The sequence below is a fragment of the Mustelus asterias genome, chromosome 16 (assembly GCF_964213995.1).
Source record: "Mustelus asterias chromosome 16, sMusAst1.hap1.1, whole genome shotgun sequence".
NCBI lineage: Eukaryota > Metazoa > Chordata > Chondrichthyes > Carcharhiniformes > Triakidae > Mustelus > Mustelus asterias.
In genome coordinates, this window is record NC_135816.1 from 24,637,290 (window position 1) to 24,661,269 (window position 23,980).

Consider the following 23,980-nt stretch of genomic DNA (forward strand, 5'->3'; position numbering starts at 1 on the left):
GTCAGAAGCTCCATCCTGTGCATGTCTGCAAACACCTTAAGCTGCCGCTCACAGGTCTCCAGCTGCGGAGCCGCCACTTCCCGAAGCTCCGAACCCAGGCTGCCATGGCACATGGTTATGATGTCACCAAGCCCGTTCTCATATTTACGCTAAATTGCCTTAGTGTCAAGGAGATTAGTAGGGTAAATACATGGGGTTATGGGGCTAGGACCTGGGTGGAATTGTGGTTGGTGCAGACTCGATGGGCCGAATGGCCTCCTTCTGCACTGTAGGATTCTATGACTCCATTGCATACAATGTTGGCCATTAACTCGAGCTGGTCTAAGAGCTGTTCTGGGGCTGGCCGGTCCTTCTAGGTGAATGGTCATCTGCAGCCACCAGCACCTTTTCTCAGGGGCCCATATCCAAACCAATCTGAAACTGCATCCCACTGTTCACAATGGTGCACCTCTGGAAAGTTCCTCGTCAATGAAACAAATGCAAGTATTATTTATTTTACAGGGAGATGGTATCATTCAATTGCAGAAGGCAACTCAGAAATTACAGAATGAGTTGGGGAGGGTGTTTCAGTGGCAGGAAATGACAGATGAATTTTAATGCTGACAAGCCTAAAATGCTGTACATCAAAGTAGCTAAGGATGAAAATGAAAGAGACCTTGGAGACTTAGTACACCAGACATTCAACGTAACCATTCATTGCGGAGCAGCTTTCAACAATGCCAGTAGAACGTTCAACTACATAACAGAAATAGAACAAGACAGAGAAGATATAAAGTTGTTTAAAATGCTCTGGTCAGACCATGTCTTGCATAACCGCAGTTTTCTTCAGCAAAAAAAACAAGGGAATTCAGCACTGGAATAATAACAGAAAGTAGATGAGAGAGGTTCTCCATGTTGGTGTCCCCAGGGCCCTGCCTTCCACTGAGCTTGTCTTTCCAACCACCACCCTATCCCCACCCTTGGATGAGCTGCTGAACATCCCACCCCCACTGATCAGCAAGCTGTCTTATCAGCACTTGCTTATCGATCACAGCTCATCCATTCTACTTAAATGTGGCCATATCACCAAAATTGATCAGGGCTCTTATCAAAATCAATCGGTGGGCGGAGCAGATGCTTTGCCCACAATGTGCCTGATTTGTGCTCAAAAGGAAAATGAACTCTATGATGTTTAGAGAAACAACAGGAAATGAATTTGACTGTTTCATATATTCAGCATTTGTATGTCATTGTGAATAGATGCATTTCACCATGTCCTGTGAATGATTGAGCTTAAAAACAATACCGAGAACTGCAATTGCACAGTATCAAATAAATTCATCGCACTCTGTGCAGAACACATCAATCTGTCCCATACATTTTTGGTTTCAATATTTTTATATCCTTTCCCACAGCAGTAACATAAAATGAATGAATACATGTGAAAACAGAAATCAGCATTGCTGAATCTACCACCATCGATATCCTGGGTGTTACAATTGACCAGAAACTGAATTTAGACCAGACAGATAAATACTGTGGCTACAAGCATAAATCTGAGGCTGAGAATTCAACAGAGAGTAATTTATCTCCTGACTGCCCTGAACCTGTCCACCATCTACAAGGCAAAAATCTAGAATGTGTTGGAAAATTCTCCAACCTGTAAGGGTGCAGCTCCAATCATGTTCAAGAAACTCAATATCATCTATGACAGAGTAGCCAGCTTGCTTGACACCCCATCCACCAGCCATTTACTCCCTCCGTCACTCCCTCCAGCTGCAGTAATGTGTACCATTTACAAGATGCTCTGCAGCAAATCACCAAGTGTCCTTCAGCAGCACCTTCCAAACCACCAAATTCAACCACCTAGAAGGGCAAGGGTAGAAGGTGCATGGGAACATCATCACCCACAAGTTTCCCTCCAAGCCATACACCACCCTGACTTCGAACTATATCGCTGTTCTTCACTGTCGCTGGGTCAAAAACCTAGAACTTCCTTCCTAACACCACTGTGTACTTACCCATGGGTTGCATTAGTGTAAGAAGGTGGTTCAACCCCGCCTTTTGAAGGGCAATTAAAGATGGGCGACAAATGCAGGCCTTAACAGTGAGACTGACATCCCATGAACGAATAAAATAACACAAATCCCAATTTACAAAACTATTGTGCACTACAGCTTCAGTAAATATTTTCTTTCATTTCCCACACCAGCACCAAAAAAAATAAAGGAATATTAATTTAATTCCAAAGAACTGGTTTATGTAGTAACCCTTCATTTGTGTGTTGTAGGGACAATCAATTAAAAATATATTAAATCACAATTGGCTGCAACAGTGCCAGTTTTAATGACACAAAGTTTAAGTGCTGCAATCAGACAGATAAACATTGCACAGTTTCCTACTGTTAACATTGCACAACTAAGTCATTGCCTAACATGTTGAAAGTTAAAGAATGTGAATCATTTTGTATTACCCAACTGAAGCAAAAGGAAACCAGGCTGAAACACTTAAAAATGCTTATATTTTATGGTGTTGCACATGCACATGTCTTGCAAAAGTGTTACACATGATTCCAGGGAAAACACAGTTACAAGACCAGGGAGAAAAATCTTGGACATCAATGCTTCACCTATTTTCTGGCGCCTTATTCCTCCTCCCCATTTTAACCTTCGCCATCAATCAGTCATGATTGTTATGAAAGGGAAGGTGATCTCCTGTCAGAGAACTAACACTCACCCACTCAAAGAGAAGTACCTCCCTTTCATAATCTACTAAAAAGTACGTGAGAAATAGTACAATCCGCCTACAGCAATTTTTAGTGGTTAAATCAATATAACTAGCTGAGACTCTCTCTTTAAAAAGAAACAGGTAACACTTTATTCTTCCAACTAACAGTGAACAGGTTAACTAAACTATCGACAAACCGAATAGAACACTATCCTAATTGAATGCTGTTTAGATAATTACAATTCCCACTTACTAACAAAAAGAAAATAGAATTTTTAGTCACACTCAAAATTCAGTGAGGTTTGCTGACTTCCGGAATCTTCTTTCTTCTTTGCTGATTTTTCCTGTGTTCCGATGGTCTTTTCTTCTGAGATGAAATGAGGCTTTCTCTTAAGACATAACTGTGGCTGTTACACTGACCTAGAGTTGTCTGTCTGTGTCTCTCTCTAGCTGAGAGCTGTGGCAATTTCTGGCAGAGGCAATGGCTGTCTTTCTGGCCGTTTGGAGCTGGGAGCTGTAGCCTTTATACCCCCCGAAGACACACCAAAATTCGCACAATAGGATTGGTTTGCAGGTTATCAAAACATAAAATTCAAATTTGATAGACTGCTGTGATTCAAATGCCTATTTTAAATTGATTGGTGAAAATTCAAAAACATGTTCTGATTCAAATTTCTAAAGCCTGTTACCAAAGCAATCCTGTTGTTTTGCCTAATGCATTGTTTCAGTCTGTACTGGATTTTTGCACCTGCAGCTATTTTGTACAGTAAAAAAACTAAACCACCTTTTAAACAGACAATTTTACAACTCTTAGCATTTTTTACAAGTATTTATAATTTTCACAAAAACTAACTTCACAACAATGATATATTTATTCCCTTTCAAGATTCACCAATCAATTAACCAAACAATCACAAAAAGGTCCTAGCAAAATGATAATGCCCATCGTTGGCACCAGATTACAAAACCATCCGATATAAACAACAGGGATCATTAATACTGAGAGCAGCAACGAGATATAATGCAGTGTTAATTTATGTGTGCTAAATAGGTGAGCCCACTGCGATTATTAAGCAAACCAGAATGAACAAATTTTACTTTAACAGCATCATGCAATATTGTTAATTTGACAGCCCCTTCCCTCTACCCCAACCCCTCCCCACCACCCCAAACTGCATCCAATTCGTTCTAAGCTTACAGGGATTTTGACTGGCCATTTTTTCAAACAGGCACATCCTCAGTTACTGCTATTGCTTCCCACCTAAGGGCAGCTTTGTGGTTTTCTAAAAATTGGAACCATGAAGCTGCCCAAAGGTCAAAAGCAACAGCAACTATTAAAATTGACCTGACACTGACCGACCGGCCTAAAAGAATATCAAAACTCTCAGCCTGACATTTGGTTTTTTTCTAAAGCCAGTCTTTCAAGTCTGCAGCTCTGTCTGCTCAACATGGGTGGTGAAAAACTGCTTAAAACACCAAGCCTGAACCAGAGTCCAGGACCCCCAAATGCCGGGCCCAGGTATTTGTCACTTTCTGCACACCCCCTCCCCCCAGGCCTTGCTCCTGGGTATATTGGAAGCATACGTTTAAAGGACCAAGGCTTTTGGACTGGGGCTTGGTAGTGGCAGCAAGAGTTTTAACAACACCAAGTTAAAATCCAACAGGTTTATTTGGTAGCAAATGCCATTAGCTTTCGGAGCGCTGCTCCTTCGTCAGATGGAGTGGAAATCTGCTCTCAGCTTGGTAGTGGGCCAGGATAGGGCTTTTTAATTGCTTTCATTTGCTCACCAATGTTAAGGTTATGTCTGTCGGGGAATTGAAAACTTATCGAATTCTTTGCACTGTATCAAGAAGGGAAATAAATTATACGATTAGGAACTAATTTGGAAATATCAAATTTCAGCTTGACTTGGTGGTAACCCACTTGTTTCTGAGGGTCCATGGCCTCAGCACCTGTAGCTAGGATAATAGTACAGTACTCAAGATTCATTATATTGTTGGACATGCTATCTTTCTGGTGTGACCTTAACCTGAGGCCCTGCTTGTTGGTTTAAGTGTCTGTCAGTGCTGCCACAGCACTTTAATTTTGAAGAACAGGAAATCATTGAGATATAAAAATTCAAACAAAGGAATGTTTAAGCTTCTGCCTTGGGTTCTGTTAACTCTTCATTTTCTGACTATTGCCTTTTCTTTTCAGCTTCACCCTACTCCTCAGCTGAGCGTTTCACCGCATGTCCATCTATAACTTTTGATACCAACAATATAGCGATCAACTAATCATTCATCTCACATAAGCTTGTGGGACTTGCATGTGTGAAAACTGGCAGCATCTCTGTTTGCCGACAAACTAACTCTTCAAAAATAGCGAATGCCGCTTGTAAAGTGCTGTAGGCCACCCTGAAGATTTGAAAAGTGCTACACAAATGCAAGTTCTTTCCTTTCCTTGTGATTTAAAAATAAAATGCGGGCCTTGCCCATGAGTCAGCTGGCAGTTACCATTTCAAAGAAGCAAGTAGCAAGTCATAGCACTCTCTGTGACTCACAGTGCCAAACGCAAGCTGGAGAAATGTGAAAAGTTGAGCAACCTTGAGAGTGCATGCATGAGGTGGAGCAAGTGGTGACGGCATTGGAGTAATTAAAACTAACTGGCCAGAAAATCAGCTTGTGTCATTCCTCAGCTGCAGAGCCCAGGGATACATACCTTAAGAGAATTTACCTATCAACTGGTGGTTATCTCAGCATTGCCATTTATCACAGTATTTTCTGGCTCGACCAGTCTGAGTTGGTCTTTATCTATCTATCACACAAACAATGATCCTAATATATTCATTCTGCTACCCTCTATGCACACCCCTCCCCATCCCCATAAATTCCCCCATATTATCCCCCTTTTGTTATCAGTTATACAACTGGAAAAGTTCACATAGACCAGAAGCTTGCTTGAAAAAAAAACTCAAAAACTTTGAGCTTAAAATTTATGTTAAAAATGAAATCTAAGAACAATTTACTACTTGTGTTGGTTGCAGTACAACAAAGGTTCACTAGATTGGCCACTGGGATGAGGGGGTGTGATATGATGAGAGGTTTAGTGACTTGGGTCAACATTCTCTGGAGTCTAACAGAATGAGAGATGATCGCATTGGAACGTATATGATTCTGAAGGGGCTTTATAGGGTGGACACTGAGAGATTATTACACTGGGCATGGTCTCAGAATAATTGAATGGTCATTTGGAGATGCGCAGATGTGTGCAATGTGCATGCACATACACCAAAGATGTTTGGGAAGAGGCAAGAAAAGCCTCTGAGTAGATTCCTCAGTTGTTGCCTAGGGAGATCCAGGACAAATGGTGCCTTGGGAAATCTACATAAGGACACTGGACGCAGGGCATATTCAGGGAAAATCCAGAATGCTGGGGCCCAGGGGAATAGGGTTTGATTTGTTCCAGTTGGTTTGATGCTATGGGGCCCAGGGGAATAGGGTTTGATTTGTTCCAGTTGGTTTGATGCTATGGGGCCCAGGGGAATAGGGTTTGATTTGTTCCAGTTGGTTTGATGCTATGGGGCCCAGGGGAATAGGGTTTAATTTGATCCAGTTGGTTTGATGCTGGGCCTCAATTTCCATTGAAAGAAATTTCCGCTACGTGTTTCAAATAAATGTTTGCCCTATTTTGCCCAACTTTTCACCGTATCCCAACACATGTGGCAATAATAAATCAAATCAAATCAAGGGGGGAATTTTCCCAAACCGCCTGCCACAGGAATCAAAGCACAGGGGGGTCCATGCAAGGATCCGTTGACCTCAGGTGGGATTTTCCGGTTTTGGGGTGAGCGCGGCTGGAAAACCCCGCCCCAGATGTTTAAGTTTATTCATTATTGTCACAAGTAGGCTTACATCAACACTGCAATGAAGTTACTGTGAAAATGCCCTGTGTTGTTGATGACATGACACGCACAATCACTCTTGGGGTTGGTTAATTAGGTTGTCTTTTGGAGAAAACAGAGCAAATTGATTTGAAATCCAGTCTCTGATGCCCTGACCCAGGGGAATAGGGTTTGATTTGATCCAGTTTTTTTGATGCTGGGGCCCGGGGAATAGGGTTTCTGATCCAGTTGGTTTGATGCTGGGGCCCAGGGGAATAGGGTTTGATTTGATCCAGTTGGTCTGATGCTGGGGCCCAGGGGAATAGGGTTTGATTTGATCCAGTTGGTTTGATGCTGGGGCCCGGGGGATAGAGTTTGATTTGACCCAGTTGGTTTGATGCTATGGGGCCCAAGGGAATAGGGTTTGATTTGATCCAGTTGGTTTGATGCTGGGGCCCAGGGGAATAGGGTTTGATTTGATCCAGTTGGTTTAATGATGGGGCCCAGGGGAATAGTGTTTGATTTGGTCCAGTTGGTTTGATGCTGGGGCCCAGGGGAATAGGGTTTGATTTGATCCAGTTGGTTTGATGCTGGGGTCCAGAGGAATAGGGTTTGATTTGGTCCAGTTGGTTTGATGCTGGGGCCCAAGGGAATAGGGTTTGATTTGATCCAGTTGGTTTGATGCTAGTGCCTAGGGGAATAGGGTTTGATTTGATCCAGTTGGTTTGATGCTATGGGACCCAGGGGAATAGGGTTTAATTTGATCCAGTTGATTTGATGCTATGGGGCCCAGGGGAATAGGGTTTGATTTGATCCAGTTGGTTTGATGCTATGGGGCCCAGGGGAATAGGGTTTGATTTGATCCAGTTGGTTTGATGCTGGGGTCCAGAGGAATAGGGTTTGATTTGGTCCAGTTGGTTTGATGCTGGGGCCCAAGGGAATAGGGTTTGATTTGATCCAGTTGGTTTGATGCTAGTGCCTAGGGGAATAGGGTTTGATTTGATCCAGTTGGTTTGATGCTATGGGACCCAGGGGAATAGGGTTTAATTTGATCCAGTTGATTTGATGCTATGGGGCCCAGGGGAATAGGGTTTGATTTGATCCAGTTGGTTTGATGCTATGGGGCCCAGGGGAACAGGGTTTGATTTGATCCAGTTGGTTTGATGCTATGGGACCCAGGGGAATAGGGTTTGATTTGATCCAGTTGGTTTGATGCTATGGGACCCAGGGGAATAGGGTTTGATTTGATCCAGTTGGTTTGATGCTGGGCCCCAGGGCCATTGCCAGGGCTGCTCAGCACCTTATCGGCTTGTTGCCTAGTGACGGGCCCGGTGCATCTCGGGAATCCAAGATGGCGACGCCTATGCACAGGCTGATCGCTCGCAGGCAAGCGTGAGTATCCCGCTCTGGGAAACGGGCCCGGCTTGTATTGTCGCTGCACCCGGGAGGATTTCTTTACCCAGGCAGCAGCGGCTGTCGCGGGGGATGAGAGGTGGATAGTGTCCGGGGAAGGGAGGCAGCGGCGGCCGGGGAGTTGGGGGAGAGGAAGGTTCCATCTTCAGCCCAGGGCCTCAGCGATGCTCCAGCCACAAACACCAGATGTTTCCTATTTGAAATGGAGATTGACGCAGTTCCACAGGCAGCGAGCGAGGAAGGACACCAAAACCTTCATTTCCAGAAGGGCTGTTGTGGTCGGCAAGGAAATTTGAGGGGAGAAATCGATCGTCCCCAAGCGCTAAGGCACTTAGAAACTCGCTTAAATCTGAATTACCATCAGTGCGTCAGTAAACTGCATTTTAAACCCCAGTAAGCGAGTTTCACTCCAATTGAGGGTTGATCATTTTTCCCCCACCCAGTTTCAGTTCGTTTGTAACATATTCTACATATTGAAATGATGTGGAGATGCCGGCGTTGGACTGGGGTGGGCAGTAAGAAGTTTCAACACCAGGTTAAAGCCCAACAAGTTTACTAGGTAGCACAAGCTTTCGGAGTGCTGCCCCTTCATCAGGTGAGTCACTCACCTGGCGAAGGCACCATGTTAAAGTCCAACAGGTTTATTTGGCAGCACAAGTTTTCAGAGTGCTGCCCCTTCATCAGGTGAGATGCAATGGGACCGTCACTAGGCAACAAACCTATAAGGTGCTGAGCAGGAGAGGAGTCTGAGGAAGAGCTGAATTAACTTTTGACTCTCTCACCTGATGAAGGAGCAGCGTTCTGAAAGCTCGTGCTACCAAGTAAACCTGTTGGACTTTAACCTGGTGTTGTGAGACTTCTTACTGTACATATTGAAAATCAGCCAAAACTCTGCACAAAGTTTGCAGGCAGTCAAAAACAAACTGGGAGGAGGGCAATCACTGAGCTCTTATTCTACTCCACCTTTTATATTGTATTTCTCCCTCTCTTTAGTTCTGAAACAAATAGGACTGTTTGGATGAGCTTCATTTGGTGGGGTTACATTTTTCTTTATTGTTACAAGCTTTGTGTATAAGAAAGCACTTTTAAAAAATCTGTCTCGTACCTCTGCTCAAATTCCCAGTACTATTCTGTGTAGCAATGGTTAGTAATAGGAGCAACTAAATTAATTTGGTAATTGTTTATTGTTAAATTGTAAGTGTTTTAGATTATTTGTAAAAATCACGACGGATAAGGATGATCAGCTTAGTTTCCATCCAATCAGAAATACCCTTACTTTGTCACCATTGAATGTTTTGCTAGGCGATTCCAGGGTTTTGATTGCCTTCACAGTGGTATCTGGCTGATTATTCCATGTATGCAGAGAAAGGTTGAAGCCCATTGGCCCATCCAGTTCATGCTGGCACTTTCAGTGATAAAGAATTTCTCATTTGTGTTAAATGTATCTTCTAATTTGACTTGTGTTCCCTTGTAACTTATGATATTCTGATTTAACCTTTTCCAAACCCCCTACTGTCTTGTATTTCAAGACCATCTTTCAGGTACTCCCTCTGCAAGATAAAATGCCTAATTTTCTCCCAGCCATTTGTCAACCATTCCATTCATTACTTTCGCCTACTGTGACAGATGTATTTTAACAGGTACCTGTTGCTTTCTATCCTTCAGCCAACCTCTTAGCAATTCTGAATACTTACCCTGGATGCCCAGTTTTTCAGCTCAATTTTAATTATAGGAGGTGTAAATAGCTGTTTGGAAAGAGTTGCAGGAGAGATCAGCATATATCTGGGAAATTACAACTTTTGAAAATACTTGAGAGCAGAAAGGGAGGTTTGAGTTGAGGCTGCCATTTGCAAAGAAAAGAATAAACGAGTGTGTTTTGAGAGGATTAAGAAAGCAGGAGAGAAGTCTGAGGAAGAGCTGAATGAACTTTAGATGATGTTTGACTCATGATGGATTTTACTAAAATGAAGTGGATAAGCTCAGTGAGCCTTGAAGTTGTATCAAAGGATGTTATTATGAATAAACTGCTTTTGCTATCTACTACAGAAATCATGCTGTGGCATAAAGTCGGCACTTTTACAGGGTGGGTTCTTTTATTTCCAGCTCCACAAGCCAGTCAAAAATGGTAGATTATTAATCCTTGTGAAAGAAATAGTTATGAATGTCTGCAATGAAATATTTAACTTCTCTGATCGTCACATCATATGCTTCAACAAATTTATTGTAAGCTGTGAATTATATAGACCAGTATCACTTGGAGCAAGTGTAGGATGAACTCAATAGTAATAAGGAAATAGAGATCTGTTTTGTTGGTATCTTTAAAAGTGATCATTGCTATATGAGAGGACATGGGAAAATGTTGTTCCACATCATGCTGTCTTTCACCTTCTGCTACTTCAATATAATGTATTTTTAGTTTTGCTTTTATGGAGTGGGTGCAAAATATTCTTCTTAAAGTGAACTTTAATTCCAAGAAATTTTGTTATTTCTAACTTTGCATTTTTTTTTAATGGCAAGCTTACTCAGGTGAATCGCGTGGATTAATTTCAATGGAGCAAATGCGTGAGAAAGATGCGTTACAACATTGATGAGTTGTCTTATCTTTGCAATTGTGAATAGATTGTTGGCATTAAATATGTTTCCATTACTTTTGCTAACTACCTGCATGCAAGCAAATATCACAAGCTAAACACTTAAAACTGTTTCAGTATTAGTTTTGTTAGTTCAGCTGTGATTGATGATTATTATCTATCTCTAAAAAGAGAGAGGATTATATTTTACTGTCACTTTGAACCTTGGAAAGTAAAAATATTTCAGTGTTAACTAAGTATAAGTTGTTTAGTTGCAGCAAAATGTACAAAATTTTTTATCGATTAAAATTGGTTAAATTAATCAGTCGAACATTGTGTTTGCTGTGCCACCATTGAAATGACTATAACTGTGATAATACATTCTGGTTTTGGTATTTTAGGGAAGCTAATAAACAGCATGTTCGATGTCAGAAATGTTTAGAATATGGCCACTGGACCTACGAGTGCACTGGAAAACGCAAGTATCTACATAGACCCTCAAGGACAGTGCAATTAAAGAAGACTTTGAAAGAAAAACAGAACAAACTAGCATTGCCACCAAGGTAAGTTGGGTTTCATATTAAAATCTGTTTTAATGGCTCAGTGGATGAATGCACTGATGAATGTGGGAAAATATCGACGAGAAAGGTCCTGGTTTGGTCCCCTGTTAGTTTTATTAGAAATAGGAGCAGGAGAAGACCTTATAGCCCATCTGATCTGCTCTGCCATTCACTATGATCATGGCTGGACTTGGGCTTCAACTGCACTTTCCCACCTGCTATTTGTATCCCTGATTCTCTGAGAAACCTAAAACCATGGAATCCTGACTCTCCAAAAGAGCATCTTATCCAGGCCCACCCACAGCACATTTACCGTGACAATTCCATCTAACCTACACATCTGTGGGCATTAAGGGGCAATTTAGCATGGCCAATCCACCTAACTTGCATATCTTTGGACTGTGGGAGGAAGTTGGAACACCAGGAGAAAACCCACACAGACATGGGGAGAACATGCAAACTCCACACAGACAGTGATCTAGGCAGGTTAAGTGAGTGGGCAACAAGATGGCAGATGGTGTACAATGTGTGGAAGTGTGAAGTTAGTCACTAGACTTTTTTTACCTCTGCCTCCTGTCTGTAAACCAATCTTCTATCCATTCTAATATATTATCCCATCTTCATGAGCCTTAATCTTGTGTATTAATCTTTTGTGTGGCACCTTATTGAATGCCTTTTGGAAATGCTAGATTACTACAATTTAACTACTCTGCTAATTACACCTTCAATAAATATGCTAAACTGGAATTCCCTTTCCTAAAACTGTGTTTTCTGATCAAACTATGTTTTTTTTAAGTTAATTATTCAGAATTCCTTCATAGATTCCAGTACTTTCTATAAGAATTCCCAACATTCATTACTCTCTGAGAAAAGAAATTCCTACTCATCTCGCTCTTAAATGGACAACTCTTAATCTGAGATTATTCCCTCTGGTCCCAGACTCTCCCACAAGGAGAAACAACCTCCTCTCAACATCTACCCTGTCAAGTCCCCTGAAAATCCTCAATAAGGTTGCTTCTCATTCTTCTTAACTCCGCTCAGTACAGTCCCAACCTACTCAATCTCTCTTTACAAGAAAATCCTTTCATACCCGGGATTGACCTCGTGAATTGTCTCTGGACTGTTTCCAATGCTAGTATATCTTTCCAGACTCCCTTTGCCAATTTGATGGGTTGAGTCTATATGAAGGATAAAGTCCCCCAGAACTTTTGCATTGTCTTTGTTACAAGTTCCAATAATTTCTTGTTTAATGTTCTATTCAACATTATGACCACAGTCTGCTGGCATATAAACCATTCCCACCAGTGTTTTTTGACCTTTATTGTTCTGAATCTTTACCGTTATTGATCCTACTTTCTGATTTTCTGAACCAAGATTGTTTCTTTCTGATGACCTTGTATCCTTTTTTATCAAGGACATCGTTCCTCCTTTTCCATTCTGCCTGCCTTTTCAAAATGTTTTGTACCCTGGAATATTTATTTCCCAACCTTGGTCATCGTGTATCTACATCTCTACAGTGGCAGTTAGATCTAAATCATTTATCTCTACTTGTGCTGAGTAAGTTGATCACCAAGATAATCGTAGGGAGGCTATAGGGAGAGAGGGGGAAAAGTCAACTAAGATTAGCAATTCTGATCTTTATTCAGTTAGCTTTGCTGTAAACTGTGAATGTGCAGATGTGGGCCTGGCAATGAAGTTCGTTGCATTCTCACACACAGCATGCTTTCAAAAGTTATAGCTTGACAGAGAGCCATCCTGCAATAAAACTTGTCACCATTTCCAGAGTGGGTGAGAGAAAGGAAAAGTTATTGAGTTTACGTGAAGTGCAGAGGGTCCCCAAATATTCTTGCTGCCCAGAGCCCAAGAATTCTTAATACAGCTCCACTTTAAACATTGTGGTCTCTCTCAATAAAAGGTTTGTCCATCTTTGCTAGTGCTCAGATAGACTATCTTAAATCAACTTATGATAAATGGACGGTATAGAAGTGGTTTTGAAATAAATTTGGCAGTGGGAGGATATATTCCAAAAATACAAATTTGTGTAGTCGCCACATGTTATCTCAACTTTGATATGTTAAAGTATCAACTTTGCCTCAGTTACAGTATATAAAATGTCATGGTTGTGTCCATTATTAGATAACATATATAATGTTTAATATTACAATCTGCAACTAAAACAGTTACTTGTTTTAACTTTCAACAGTGGACAAGGAATTACAGAAAACAAGATGAAGAAGAAAAGGTAATCATCGGAGAACTGCAAGCTTATCTCAATTCTTCCAATAACCCACTCTACCCATTAGATCCCCAGATTCATTTTCTAACTATGTTCACTTTGACATTTGATATTTAAAGAAGCTCTTATTATCAGTTTTTATATTCTTCACTAGTTTGCCTTCGTGGTTTATCTTCTCTCTCTTTATTATCTTTTTAGTCCTCCTTTGCTGGATTCTGAATTTTTCCCAGTCTCTGGGGCTATCACTGACTTTTGCCTCCTCATATGCTTTTTCTTTTAACTTAATATTCTCCTTAATTTGGTTAGTTTATCCCTCTCTCCGAATTTTCCTCCTTACTGGGATATATTTTTGCTCAGAGTCATGAATTACCTCCTTAAATGTCTGTTATCTGTTGAAGTGATTGAATTATCCTATATCTAACAACGTGAAGCTTTGATTTTCCTGTTCAGAAATCAAGAATTGAGATATTTAGGACTTGATTTTCTTTTGCAAATTATGCTTCTCAATTTTCCACATCTCTAGGGTGGGAATATTGAGGTATTCTGTTTGCTCATGCAATAATGGAAGGACGTTTAATCACAGTCTTAACAGGTTTTGTTTCTGAAATTAAAATTGCTTTGCAAACCAGTGGCTAAGAAAATCCTTAACGAATACATAGGCATACATAAAAAATATACTGTCTTGAACACATATACTATTATATTTTCAGTTGGGGAATTTTACATGACATGTAATGTCTACATTGGTTGTATAATAAGCATAGGAGTTAACTGCCATGTACTTTTAACTTTTCATTTAAAGGCCTCAAAGTGTTAGTAGCAGCAGTAGCGGCACTTCTTCCACTGATTCATCTTCAGACAGCGAAACATCATCCAATTCCTCCACATCAGAAAGCAGCAGCAGTGATGATGAGAGTTCAACAACTGACAGCTCCTCATCTTCCTCAACAACATCATCCAGTGAAACATCATCTTCTGATTCAGATTCTGACTCTAGTTCCAGTAGTAGCATTAGTAGTTCTGATGAAGAGCCACCCAAAAAGAGGAGGAAATCATGACAGTACTCCCTTTTGAGTTGTGGCAATTTCATGCCAATGTTTATTTTCCATTAAAAATGGTAGATGTATTCCTTTTATGGTAATTAAAGCACGAAACTAACTTCTCATGCTCTGAATCTGTAGACGAACTATGGATCAAATGTGCAGTACGTGGTTAATGTTCTGCAAATTTGATCAGTTGTCCTTTTCCTTTTTAAGTGTATATTTCCCTCTACAGTGCACACTGCATTCCTGTTCTCTGAATTCTAGTAAATGGGTAGGAGAACATGCAGACACCAAAGTAGTCAAGGTACCCGGACTATAAGAAATAAACCTCTGGGCTGTAGAATAGAAATGATGCCACTTAGGTTACTGTATATTGTAACAGCTCTGGAAAAGCTATCCACAGTCCTTTATTCCTGCCCTTTCTAATTGCTCTTTTTATCTTTTAAATGTAGTTATGGTTTTACTTCCACTTTTTGTTTGTTTTCCATATCTTATTAAACGTGTGGATTTATTTTTAAAAATTACTTAACCTCTCTTTGTTCTTTTACTGGTGAGCTTAAAACTATGCTGACTCGTTGGCCAGAGGATTTTTTATTACCTTGTCAAAATTTCTCAAATGTTAAATGAAGCTATTGTATTTCCTCTTAACCTGATCATTGAAATTCTTCCTGACGTAGGGTGAACTGTTCACAGGAAGATAAGGCAACAGTAGTGTTTAAACTTTACACTACCAGTTCTTGTTAAGTGCATTCTCTGCTATTTCTTTCCAAATCTGTCACAAAATTGTCTGTGACTCTTGCCTCCTTTTTTTGTTTGTTTTGGTTTAAGTAGTAAGTTCATCAAACTAAATAGCAATGAGGTTGATTTGTTAAGAAATTGCTGTGATTGTTGAACCGGAATCAGCACACCTTTGATTTTAATTAGCCAGAAAGATTTAAAAAACTTTGGAAATATTTTCAGTTGGCCTGAGCGAATCAAGCACTTGTGGTCGAGTGGGGATACAAAGAGGAAAAATTGAAGATCGTCTACATTCAAAGAGAAATCAAAGGCGACACAGTGGTTAGCACTGCTGCCTCAGAGCCAGGGACCCAGGTTCGATTCCGGCCTTGGATGACTGTGTGGAGTTTGTATGTTCTCCGTGTCTGTGTGGGTTTCCTCACACAGTCCAAAGATGCGCAGATTAGGTTTATTTATTAGTGTCACAAGTAGGCTTACATTAACACTACAATGAAGTTACTGTGAAAATCCCCTGATCGCCACACTCCAGTGCCTGTTTGGGTACACTGAGGGAGAATTTAGCATGGCCAGTGCACCTGGCCAGTGCACCTAACCAGCACATCTTTCGGACTGTGGGAGGCAACCGGAGCACCGAGAGGAAACCCACGCAGACATGGGGAGAACGTGCAGACTCTGAACAGACAGTGACTCAAGCCGGGAATTGAACTTGGGTCCCTGGCGCTGTGAGGCAGCAGTGCTAACCACTGTGCCACCGTGCCAGGTGGATTAACCATGGTAAATGCTTGGGGTTACAGGATGGGGCTGTGGGGAACACCTGGGTGGGATGCTCTTTCGGAGAGTTGCTGCAGACTCGATGGGCCAGGTGGCCTCTCTTCACTGTAGGGATTCTGTGAAATAGAACTTCATTTTCATTTACAAATAAATAATCAGCAGCATGCATATATATTTGGGCCTGAATTTGATGCCCAGCCCGAGTGGATCGGTGGGTTTTGAGGTGGGGGTGTGAAATTGAATGGAGGCGTTTCTCTGCAGACCTACCCACCCTGATCTGAAAGTAATTTTACAAGGGGTGGCAGGACCTCAGGGTGGCTTGGCAGAGGTTGAGAGGGAAGCCCTTGCTCTAATTAAGGCCCTTGACCACAAAAACCCCTTGAAGGTTTTTTCCCACTCAATCTTAATTTTTAGATGGATGGATAACCTGGGGTGGAAAAAAATTAAAAATCTACATCTTGGCAGAAAAGAGAAGGGAGCTTTTGCTAGTGGGCACCCTCCCGTGAAGGCCTGGAAACATCCAGACCTCACCCCTACCCCAGCCTATTCCCCCTCTTGTGTCCCACCCTCTGGCACCCCCCACCCTTCTCCAGAGTGCCCTCTTCTGGGCCCCCACACCTTATCTGACCACCTTGTCCCTATACCTAGTCCTAGGTATGTCGCTGCAATGCCTCTTCTGCCCACTGCAGTGCCGAGCCTGGAGTACTTGGCCGGCAACTCTCCAAGGCAGGACTGCCTCCTGGTGACAGCAAAGGCCCCACACGCTTCAAATCAATCCTTGTTAGTGCGTAAAATGGCAGCAGACCTTTTGGAGTCACTGGGGATGTTGTGGGTTCCTGCCATTTGAGTACTTAAGCTATGATATTGAACCATTTCCCATAAATTGTTTAGTCCCTTTTTTAAATAAAGAACAACACTTTACAACAATTATAAACATGGCCATCGCTGAATTTCAGTCCCTGTGTACATTTGTGCTCCTTTTCAATATATTCTACCAGCATCTTTATGCATTTCATTTTATTATTCACATTCTTTGTATACTGTCAACAAACTATGCACTAAATGAAGCTGCAAGTTGAATAGAGTACAATAGTTCCTATGAAGATAATGCAAAAACATAATTATAGCTAAAATGCATGTTAAAAATTTGAATACCTGAGCATAGTGTTTTATTAAAAGTGCTATTAGCTTTTGAAGTATGATGTTAGCTCAGCGGTTTATTTTAATTGAACACGATTGTGCTTTTGTTTTTTTTCCCCTCTGGCTAGTCCCCACCAGTAAGAAGTCTAACAACACCAGGTTAAAGTCCAACAGGTTTATTTGGTAGCAAAAGCCACTAGCTTTCGGAACAGGCTGTTCCTTCGTCAGGTGGGTGGGAGTTCTGATCACAAACAGGGCACAAAGACACAAACTCAATTTACATGAATAATGATTGGAATGTGAGTCTTTACAGCTCATCAGGTCTTAAAGGTACAGCCAATGTGAGTGGAGGGAGCATTAACCTGGTCTGGTCCCCACCAGGCCAGGTTAAAGTCCAACAGGTTTATTTGGTAGCACAAGCTTTTGGAGTCTCGCTCCTTCTTCAGGTGAGCGAAACTCCGAAAGCTTGTGTTACCAAATAAACCTGTTGGACTTTAACCTGATGTTGTGGGACGTCTTACTGTGCTTACCCCAGTCCAACGCTGGCATCTCCACATCATAGTCCCCACCACCCCATGTCCCCATAATATGTCTCATTCATATCCCTTTGCATTATGACAATTTTTGCCAAGGTGGAAGATGTGTAACCTGTCACACATCTACCAGTGTTGCGTGAATCCAACTTGGCTTTATGATTTGCCTGTTCTTTCCTGTTTGACAAGCTTCTTGTAGTTAGAGGCTCCCTTTAGTAATACTTCTATTATCTGTTTGGTGAAATTCTGTTTGGTGAATCACTTGTAAGAAGCTATATCCAACTTAATCTGCCAAATTAACATTTTAATACAATGATGTAAATATTTGGCCTATTTTTCAGAAAGCTATTTTGCCCCACTAGGTGTACCCAAATTTCATAATATAGAACTGTTTTAAGTGTCTGATTTTCATCTCACCAAATTTCAGGTACCTTTCTGATGTTTTTTTACCGTTGCATATAGGGAAGAATGTCTACTTCCAAATAACCTTTCATTTATTGTCACAATAAAATAACTCCTTAGACACAATAGTAAATATATCTTGTTATAACTTGTATAAATCACAAGTTGAAATGTACTATTTTGCTTTTGAAACCAGTATGATTCGAAGGCCCCTGCCCCATTCCTTTATTGGCAATCCAAAAATGTTTCAAAACAATACTGGGCTATTACTAAAGTGTAATTGCTTAAGATTTGTGGAAAACTATGTGCGTAATTTACAGGATTCATCACAAGAGCTTCCCAGCCACTATTACTTCCCACTTTCCCAGCAGCCGCAGTCCATCTATTTCGTTTCTTTTCTCATCTAACTTTTACCTGCTGCTGCATGCTTCAACAAAAAGAAGGCACGCTGTCACAAGATTCTGTTTTTCTTCCTTCGCTATTCAGGCATGAGAATGCTGTCACCAGCAGCAAAATTATGAATAGGTATGAAATATCTGTCCTTGGTGTGATTTGAACCTTTTCCCTCTAGTGACATGAAAACTGTTGACTTGTGTATATAATTGTTATATGGAAATATAGTATTTTTAAGTTGCTTTTGTTGATTTAGGCATTTAGAATCTGCTGTCTTCTATAAGACACTTTCTCTCACTGGTATTCTCTCACAATACCTTGGCTGTAGGTAATCTGTAAACTTGCCACATTTGGCTTTATTCCCTTGAGTTCAGACAGTGATTGTTCACAGGTTTTTAAAACCTGGGGGGGTGGTAGACAGGAGGCAAGGTGGCTCATCCTGCTTCTATCCTTGACCAACATTTCAACCAGTCTCATTTGATAAGGACCATTGTGATGACCCCAGTACAATCTTATCTGAGGTCATCTAACTTAACACAAGCAAGTGAACACGAGAGCGTTCTGGTACATATGGCTTAGTTTTATGCCATGTAGTGAGTTAACCCACAATGTCATCCAACAGTGTACTGTAACAGATCTAACAAAAGGTTTAACCTTGCTTTAGTTTTTAGTGGCATGGACCCTTTTTTTAATAACAAATTGTATATCATGCTTCCTTGTATTATCTTTCTATGGAGGGACAGCCTAGAACATATTTAAAGCACTGTGCAGTAAAAATCTCATGGAACATTGTGTGGCTGTTTTGTACGTTTCACTGTTTGTCTAAAGCAGATTTTCATATTTATATAAATCTTTAAAAAGTGTTTCCAGTATTTTAGTATGATGTGGGTTAAACATTCTAAAAGCCAATTGTTACTTCTATGTGTGTATTAATTAAAATTTATTCCCTTTTCTGTTTTTAAATAAAAATATTACAAGTATGAATATTGGTGGTGTTTCTTATAACATAGAATCAGAGAAATTGCATTTGACTTATGCTCTAATACACACAACTTTAGAGTCCAGGTCTGCAATTATCTTTATTATCCTTTCATGCAATGTAGGTGTTGCTGGCAAGGGTACCATTTGTTGCCCATTCCTCGTTGCCCTGGAGAAGGTGGTCAGCTGCCTTCTTGAACCGCTGCAGCCCAACAGGTGTTGAGAAGAAAATTACAGGGTTTTGCTCCAGTGCAAGTGAAGAGCTATGAGAGCATTTCTCAGCCTAAGCCTAAGTATCTGAGGAGTTGCAAATGGTACTGAATATTATGCAAACATTCCCACTTGTGACCTTATGATGGAGGGAAGATCATTGCTGAAGCAGCTGAAGATGATTGAGCCTAAGGAATGCCTGCATCAGTAGGACTGAGATGATTGGCCTCCAAAACCACAATCATCTTCCTTTGTGCATGGCATGACTCCAGCCAATGGAGAGCTTTCTCCCTGATCCTGTTGACTTTGATTTTACTAGAGCTTCTTGATGCCAGACTTAATCAAATGTTATCTTGATGTCAAGGGCGGTCAACTGTAACCTGTCGAGTTCAGTTCATTTGTCCTTGGAGGAAGACTGTGGTAAGGTCTTCGATTTGATTTATTATTGTCACATGTATTAACATACAGTGAAAAGTATTGTTTCTTGCATGTTATACAGAGAAAACATCTTGTACATGGAGAAGACCGATGGCAAAACCAAATGAGGCAGAATTCTTTGGTGCGGGTAATATATTTGGTAATCAGAGTTAATTACTACAGTGCACAGATAGGGAGAGATAAGGTTATGGTAAATGGAATTTTAAGTTGAATATTAAGCATGGATAAGGGTGCTGGGCAAAGTGGGACAGTGTGCAGGAGAGTGTTGGTCAAGTTGGAATTCATGGCGATAGACTGGCAAAAGGGGCCATTGGAACAATGAGACTGGAGATGACAAGACTTGTTTTAAGGATAACAATTGTGGAGGGATAGAGGAGCGACAGACATTTGCAGATAAAAGCATTTCATTTTGCATTTGCAGAGATTTGTGTAAGCACTCTTGTTAATGGATAAGACATGGGATTGAACAAGGCATCCCAAGTTGCCAAACTAGTTCCTAGGCCCAACCACCTTTCCTTCTATCAAAAGGTCAAAAGTAGGGATGGTCGCTGATGACTGCACAAATGTTCAGTACCATTCATGACTCCTCAGATACTGAAGAGTCCCTGTCCAAATGCAGCAAGACCTGGATAATATCCAGACTTGGGCTGACAAGTGTCAAGTAACATTCGTGCCACACAAGTGCTAGGCAATAACCATCTCCAACAAGAGAGAATCTAACCATCGCCCCATGACATTCAATGGTGTTACTATCACTGAATCCCTCACTATCAACATTCTGGGCCATAAACTGAACTGGACTAGTCACATAAATACTGTGGCTACCACAGCAGATCAAAGGCGAGGAATCCTGCGGCGAGTAACTCGCCTCCTTACTTCCCAAAACCTGTCCATCATCTAAAGCACGAGTGAGGGGTGTAATGGAATACTCTCCACTTGCTTGGATGAGTGCAACTCCAACAACACTCAAGAAGCTTGATGCCATCCAGGAAAAAGCAGCCTGCTTAAATGCTACCCCTTCCACAAACACTCTTTCACTCCACCACTGATGAACATTGGCAGCAGTGTGTACCATGTACAAGATGCACTGCAGAAACTCGCCGAGGTTTCTTAGGTAGCACTTTCCAAACCCACGATTCAACTATCTAGGAAGGACGAGCAGCAGATACCTGGAACACCACCACATGGAGGTGCCCCTCCAAATCACTCACCATTCTGACTTGGAAGTATATCGCCATTCCTTCACTATTGCTGGGTCAAAATCCTGGAACTACCTCTCCAGTAACACTGTGGGTATACCTACATCTCGGGGACTGCAACAGTTTGGTGGCACAGTGGTTAGCACTGTTGTTTCACAGCACTAGGGACCTGGGTTCAATTCCTGGCTTGGGTCACTGTCTGTGCGGAGTCTGCACGTTCTCCCCAAGTCTGCATGATTTTCCTCCGGGTGCTCCGGTTTCCTCACACAGTCCGAAAGATGTGCTGGTTAGATGTGTTGACCATGCTAAATTCTCCCTCAGCCTACCTGAACAGGTGCCAGAGAGTGGCGACTAGGAGATTTTCACAGTTACTTCATTGCAGTGTTAATGTAAGCATTCTTCTGACACTAATAAAATAAACTTTAACTTCAAGAAGGCAGCTCACCACGATCATCTGAAGGGCAACTGGGGAGACTTCCAAGTTCTGTAATTTTTTTTTAATTCCGAAAAAGTAACCGAAGGAGTGGAAGTTTTTGGTGGGTTCTGTAGGTTGTGACTTATGACTTGCAAATGTTGTGTTGGATAAAGTTGTAGCTTACCTAAAACCTGATATGACCAGCAGTCTGACAGCATGGAGGCAGTCAAGAGAAGTGATGGGGAGGTCATGTTCAATGCCATCAGCATAAACAAGAAATTGACCCTTATCTGCATTTGATCTTATTGAGGGGCAGTGTGCGTTGAGGCGATAAAGAGTAGATACTTTGGACACTGAAGGTGGCAACGCTGGACAGGACAGGGCAGGAAAAAAAGCTATAACAGAAAATAAATTTGGATAGATGTAAATAAACCATCTATGGCAATCCTACGGTGCTGGACAGCAGAAGAAACATTGGAGAAGGCTATAGTCAAATATCAAGCACCATTGATAGTGGAATGAGCATGGATAAAATTCCAATGATTACAGTCATACAGGATGCCATTTAAGACTTTGGTTAGGCTGTTTTGCTGCTTTGAAAAGAGTCAGAGTTGGACTGAAGAGACTTGCGCTGAAATTCGGTAGATGCAGGAACAGAGCTGTGAATTAATAGTAACATTCAAGATTTTGAAGAGGAACAGGAGGCTTGAGATTGGATTTTTTTGATTTGAGTTTGAGGATGGCTGATAGGGCCACTGTCTGAGGAAAGAACAATTATCTATAGGAAGAGTTGAGTGGTCAGGTGCCAAGTAGGGACGGGGTCAAGGATGGGTCTCAAACTAGGAGGACTTCCAATGGCCCTCAGAGTGAGTCAAAGGCTGAACATAAGAAATAGTTGACCTTTCAGCTCCTCAAACCTGCTCCACCAGATTTCAAAATGATCATGACTGATTTACCTCAACTCAATTTTCCTGCCTGTTTCCCTCGATTTACCTCCATTCCATGAGAAATTTTTTTTAAAATCTATGTGTATCAGTCTTGAATATGCTCAACAATGGAGCATTCACAACCATTTTGGATAGACAATTCCAAAGATTCACAACCGCTGAGTGAGGATTTTTCTCTTCATCTCAATCCTAGCTGATTGCCTCCTGTTCTAGAGTCAGGCTCAGTGTCTACCCTGTCAAATCCCCTGAAGAGGTTCAAAATTGAAGGAAGAGCTAGTACCAGGTATACTTTTTGTTAAAATCAATGCCTTAATCTCTCAAATGCTTCAGCTTGCAGTCAATATTTTTCCTAACATTATTAGTCTGTGGTGGTAATTCTTTGGATACTATATTCTGAGTATGTGCAGACTTTCTCAGGTTGCATGTACGTGTCAAGGATTTTTCCTTCTTGGTTTATTTTTCTCAAACTTGTTTGGAAAACAAATTACAGATGAATATAAGCAACTTTCTTATTAGTCCTTATTTTTTTTACTTCACAGACTACCGTAGTGGGAAAGTGTGGAGTAATTAGAATCATAGAATCCCTACAGTGCAGAAGGAGGTCATTTGGCCCATCGAGTCTGCACCGACAACAATTCCACCCAGGCCCTGTCCCTGTAACCCACATACTTACCCCGTTAATCCCTCTAATCTACACGTCCTGGGACACGAAGGGGCAATTTAGCACAGCCAATCAACCTAACCTGCACATCTTTGGACTGTGGGAGGAAACCGGAGCACCCGGAGGAAACCCACACAGACACAGGGAGAATGTGCAAACTTCACACAGACAGACTTGCAAACCTGATGATGGTTAAAGCTTTTAAGGGAGGGAAGTTCTACAAATGTTAAAGATTAACAGCAAGATTGAGACATTTGGAATATGTCAGAAACGAGGGGCAAACGTTTTATAGGTTTAAAAAGTATTTGTGATTGTGCCAGCTTTATTCTTGTTTACAGAAAGTATGTTTATGTTTATCAGTACAAACTTATCTTTTGTCATTGTAACTAATTTATTTTTCCAAAACAGGAAGAATTTAAATTCCATGTGGAAGTGGTTATTTTTGCTTCAGAAAGAGAGTCTAACAAGACAAAACACCTGATTACAGTACTGACTTCTCACAAGCAATCGGTTTATGTGAAGATTGTTTGTACGGCTGCAGTTACTAAGGAATCAATCATTTTCGAAATGTTGTCACTGGGTATCTCCTCCCCCACACCTAACACCCAGAGGCAAAGATGCTGAAGAATTAATTTGTGAATGTTTCATGTAACTTTTTAAGATGTTCTATTAGTTCTGTGACAATGCAATTTGTATCTATTTACTGTTAGTGTCTAAAGGGGTAATTTATTTTCCAGTCAAATAAACATTATTTTACTATCTCT

At 41.1% G+C, this 23,980-nt stretch overlaps 1 protein-coding gene across 3 annotated transcripts; it reads left to right on the top strand.

Moving 5' to 3' along the window:
• Positions 1-7,894: 7,894 nt before the first annotated feature.
• On the top strand, positions 7,895-23,980 carry zcchc10 (zinc finger, CCHC domain containing 10). 3 transcript variants are annotated; one of them, XM_078230763.1, is made up of 4 exons: positions 7,895-7,961; positions 10,954-11,115; positions 13,316-13,354; positions 14,151-14,907. In XM_078230763.1, exons 1-4 carry the CDS (start codon positions 7,921-7,923, stop codon positions 14,404-14,406), a joined length of 498 nt encoding a protein of 165 aa, XP_078086889.1. In that variant the 5' UTR covers positions 7,895-7,920; the 3' UTR covers positions 14,407-14,907. The 3 variants fall into 3 exon arrangements, with proteins under 3 accessions (XP_078086889.1, XP_078086888.1, XP_078086890.1); XM_078230762.1 differs by having other exon boundaries at positions 7,910-8,375; positions 14,151-14,914; XM_078230764.1 differs by lacking the exon at positions 14,151-14,907 and adding an exon at positions 23,625-23,980 and having other exon boundaries at positions 7,918-8,375.

Excerpts from the sequence above, each read along its gene's own strand:
- zcchc10 (XM_078230762.1), top strand. The coding sequence starts at position 8,185 with ATGGAGATTGACGCAGTTCCACAGGCAGCGAGCGAGGAAGGACACCAA. Across the intron at positions 8,376-10,953 it reads AAACTGCATTTTAAACCCCA|GGAAGCTAATAAACAGCATG; the intron begins GTAAGCGAGTTT and ends TTGGTATTTTAG. Across the intron at positions 13,355-14,150 it reads AACAAGATGAAGAAGAAAAG|GCCTCAAAGTGTTAGTAGCA; the intron begins GTAATCATCGGA and ends TTTCATTTAAAG.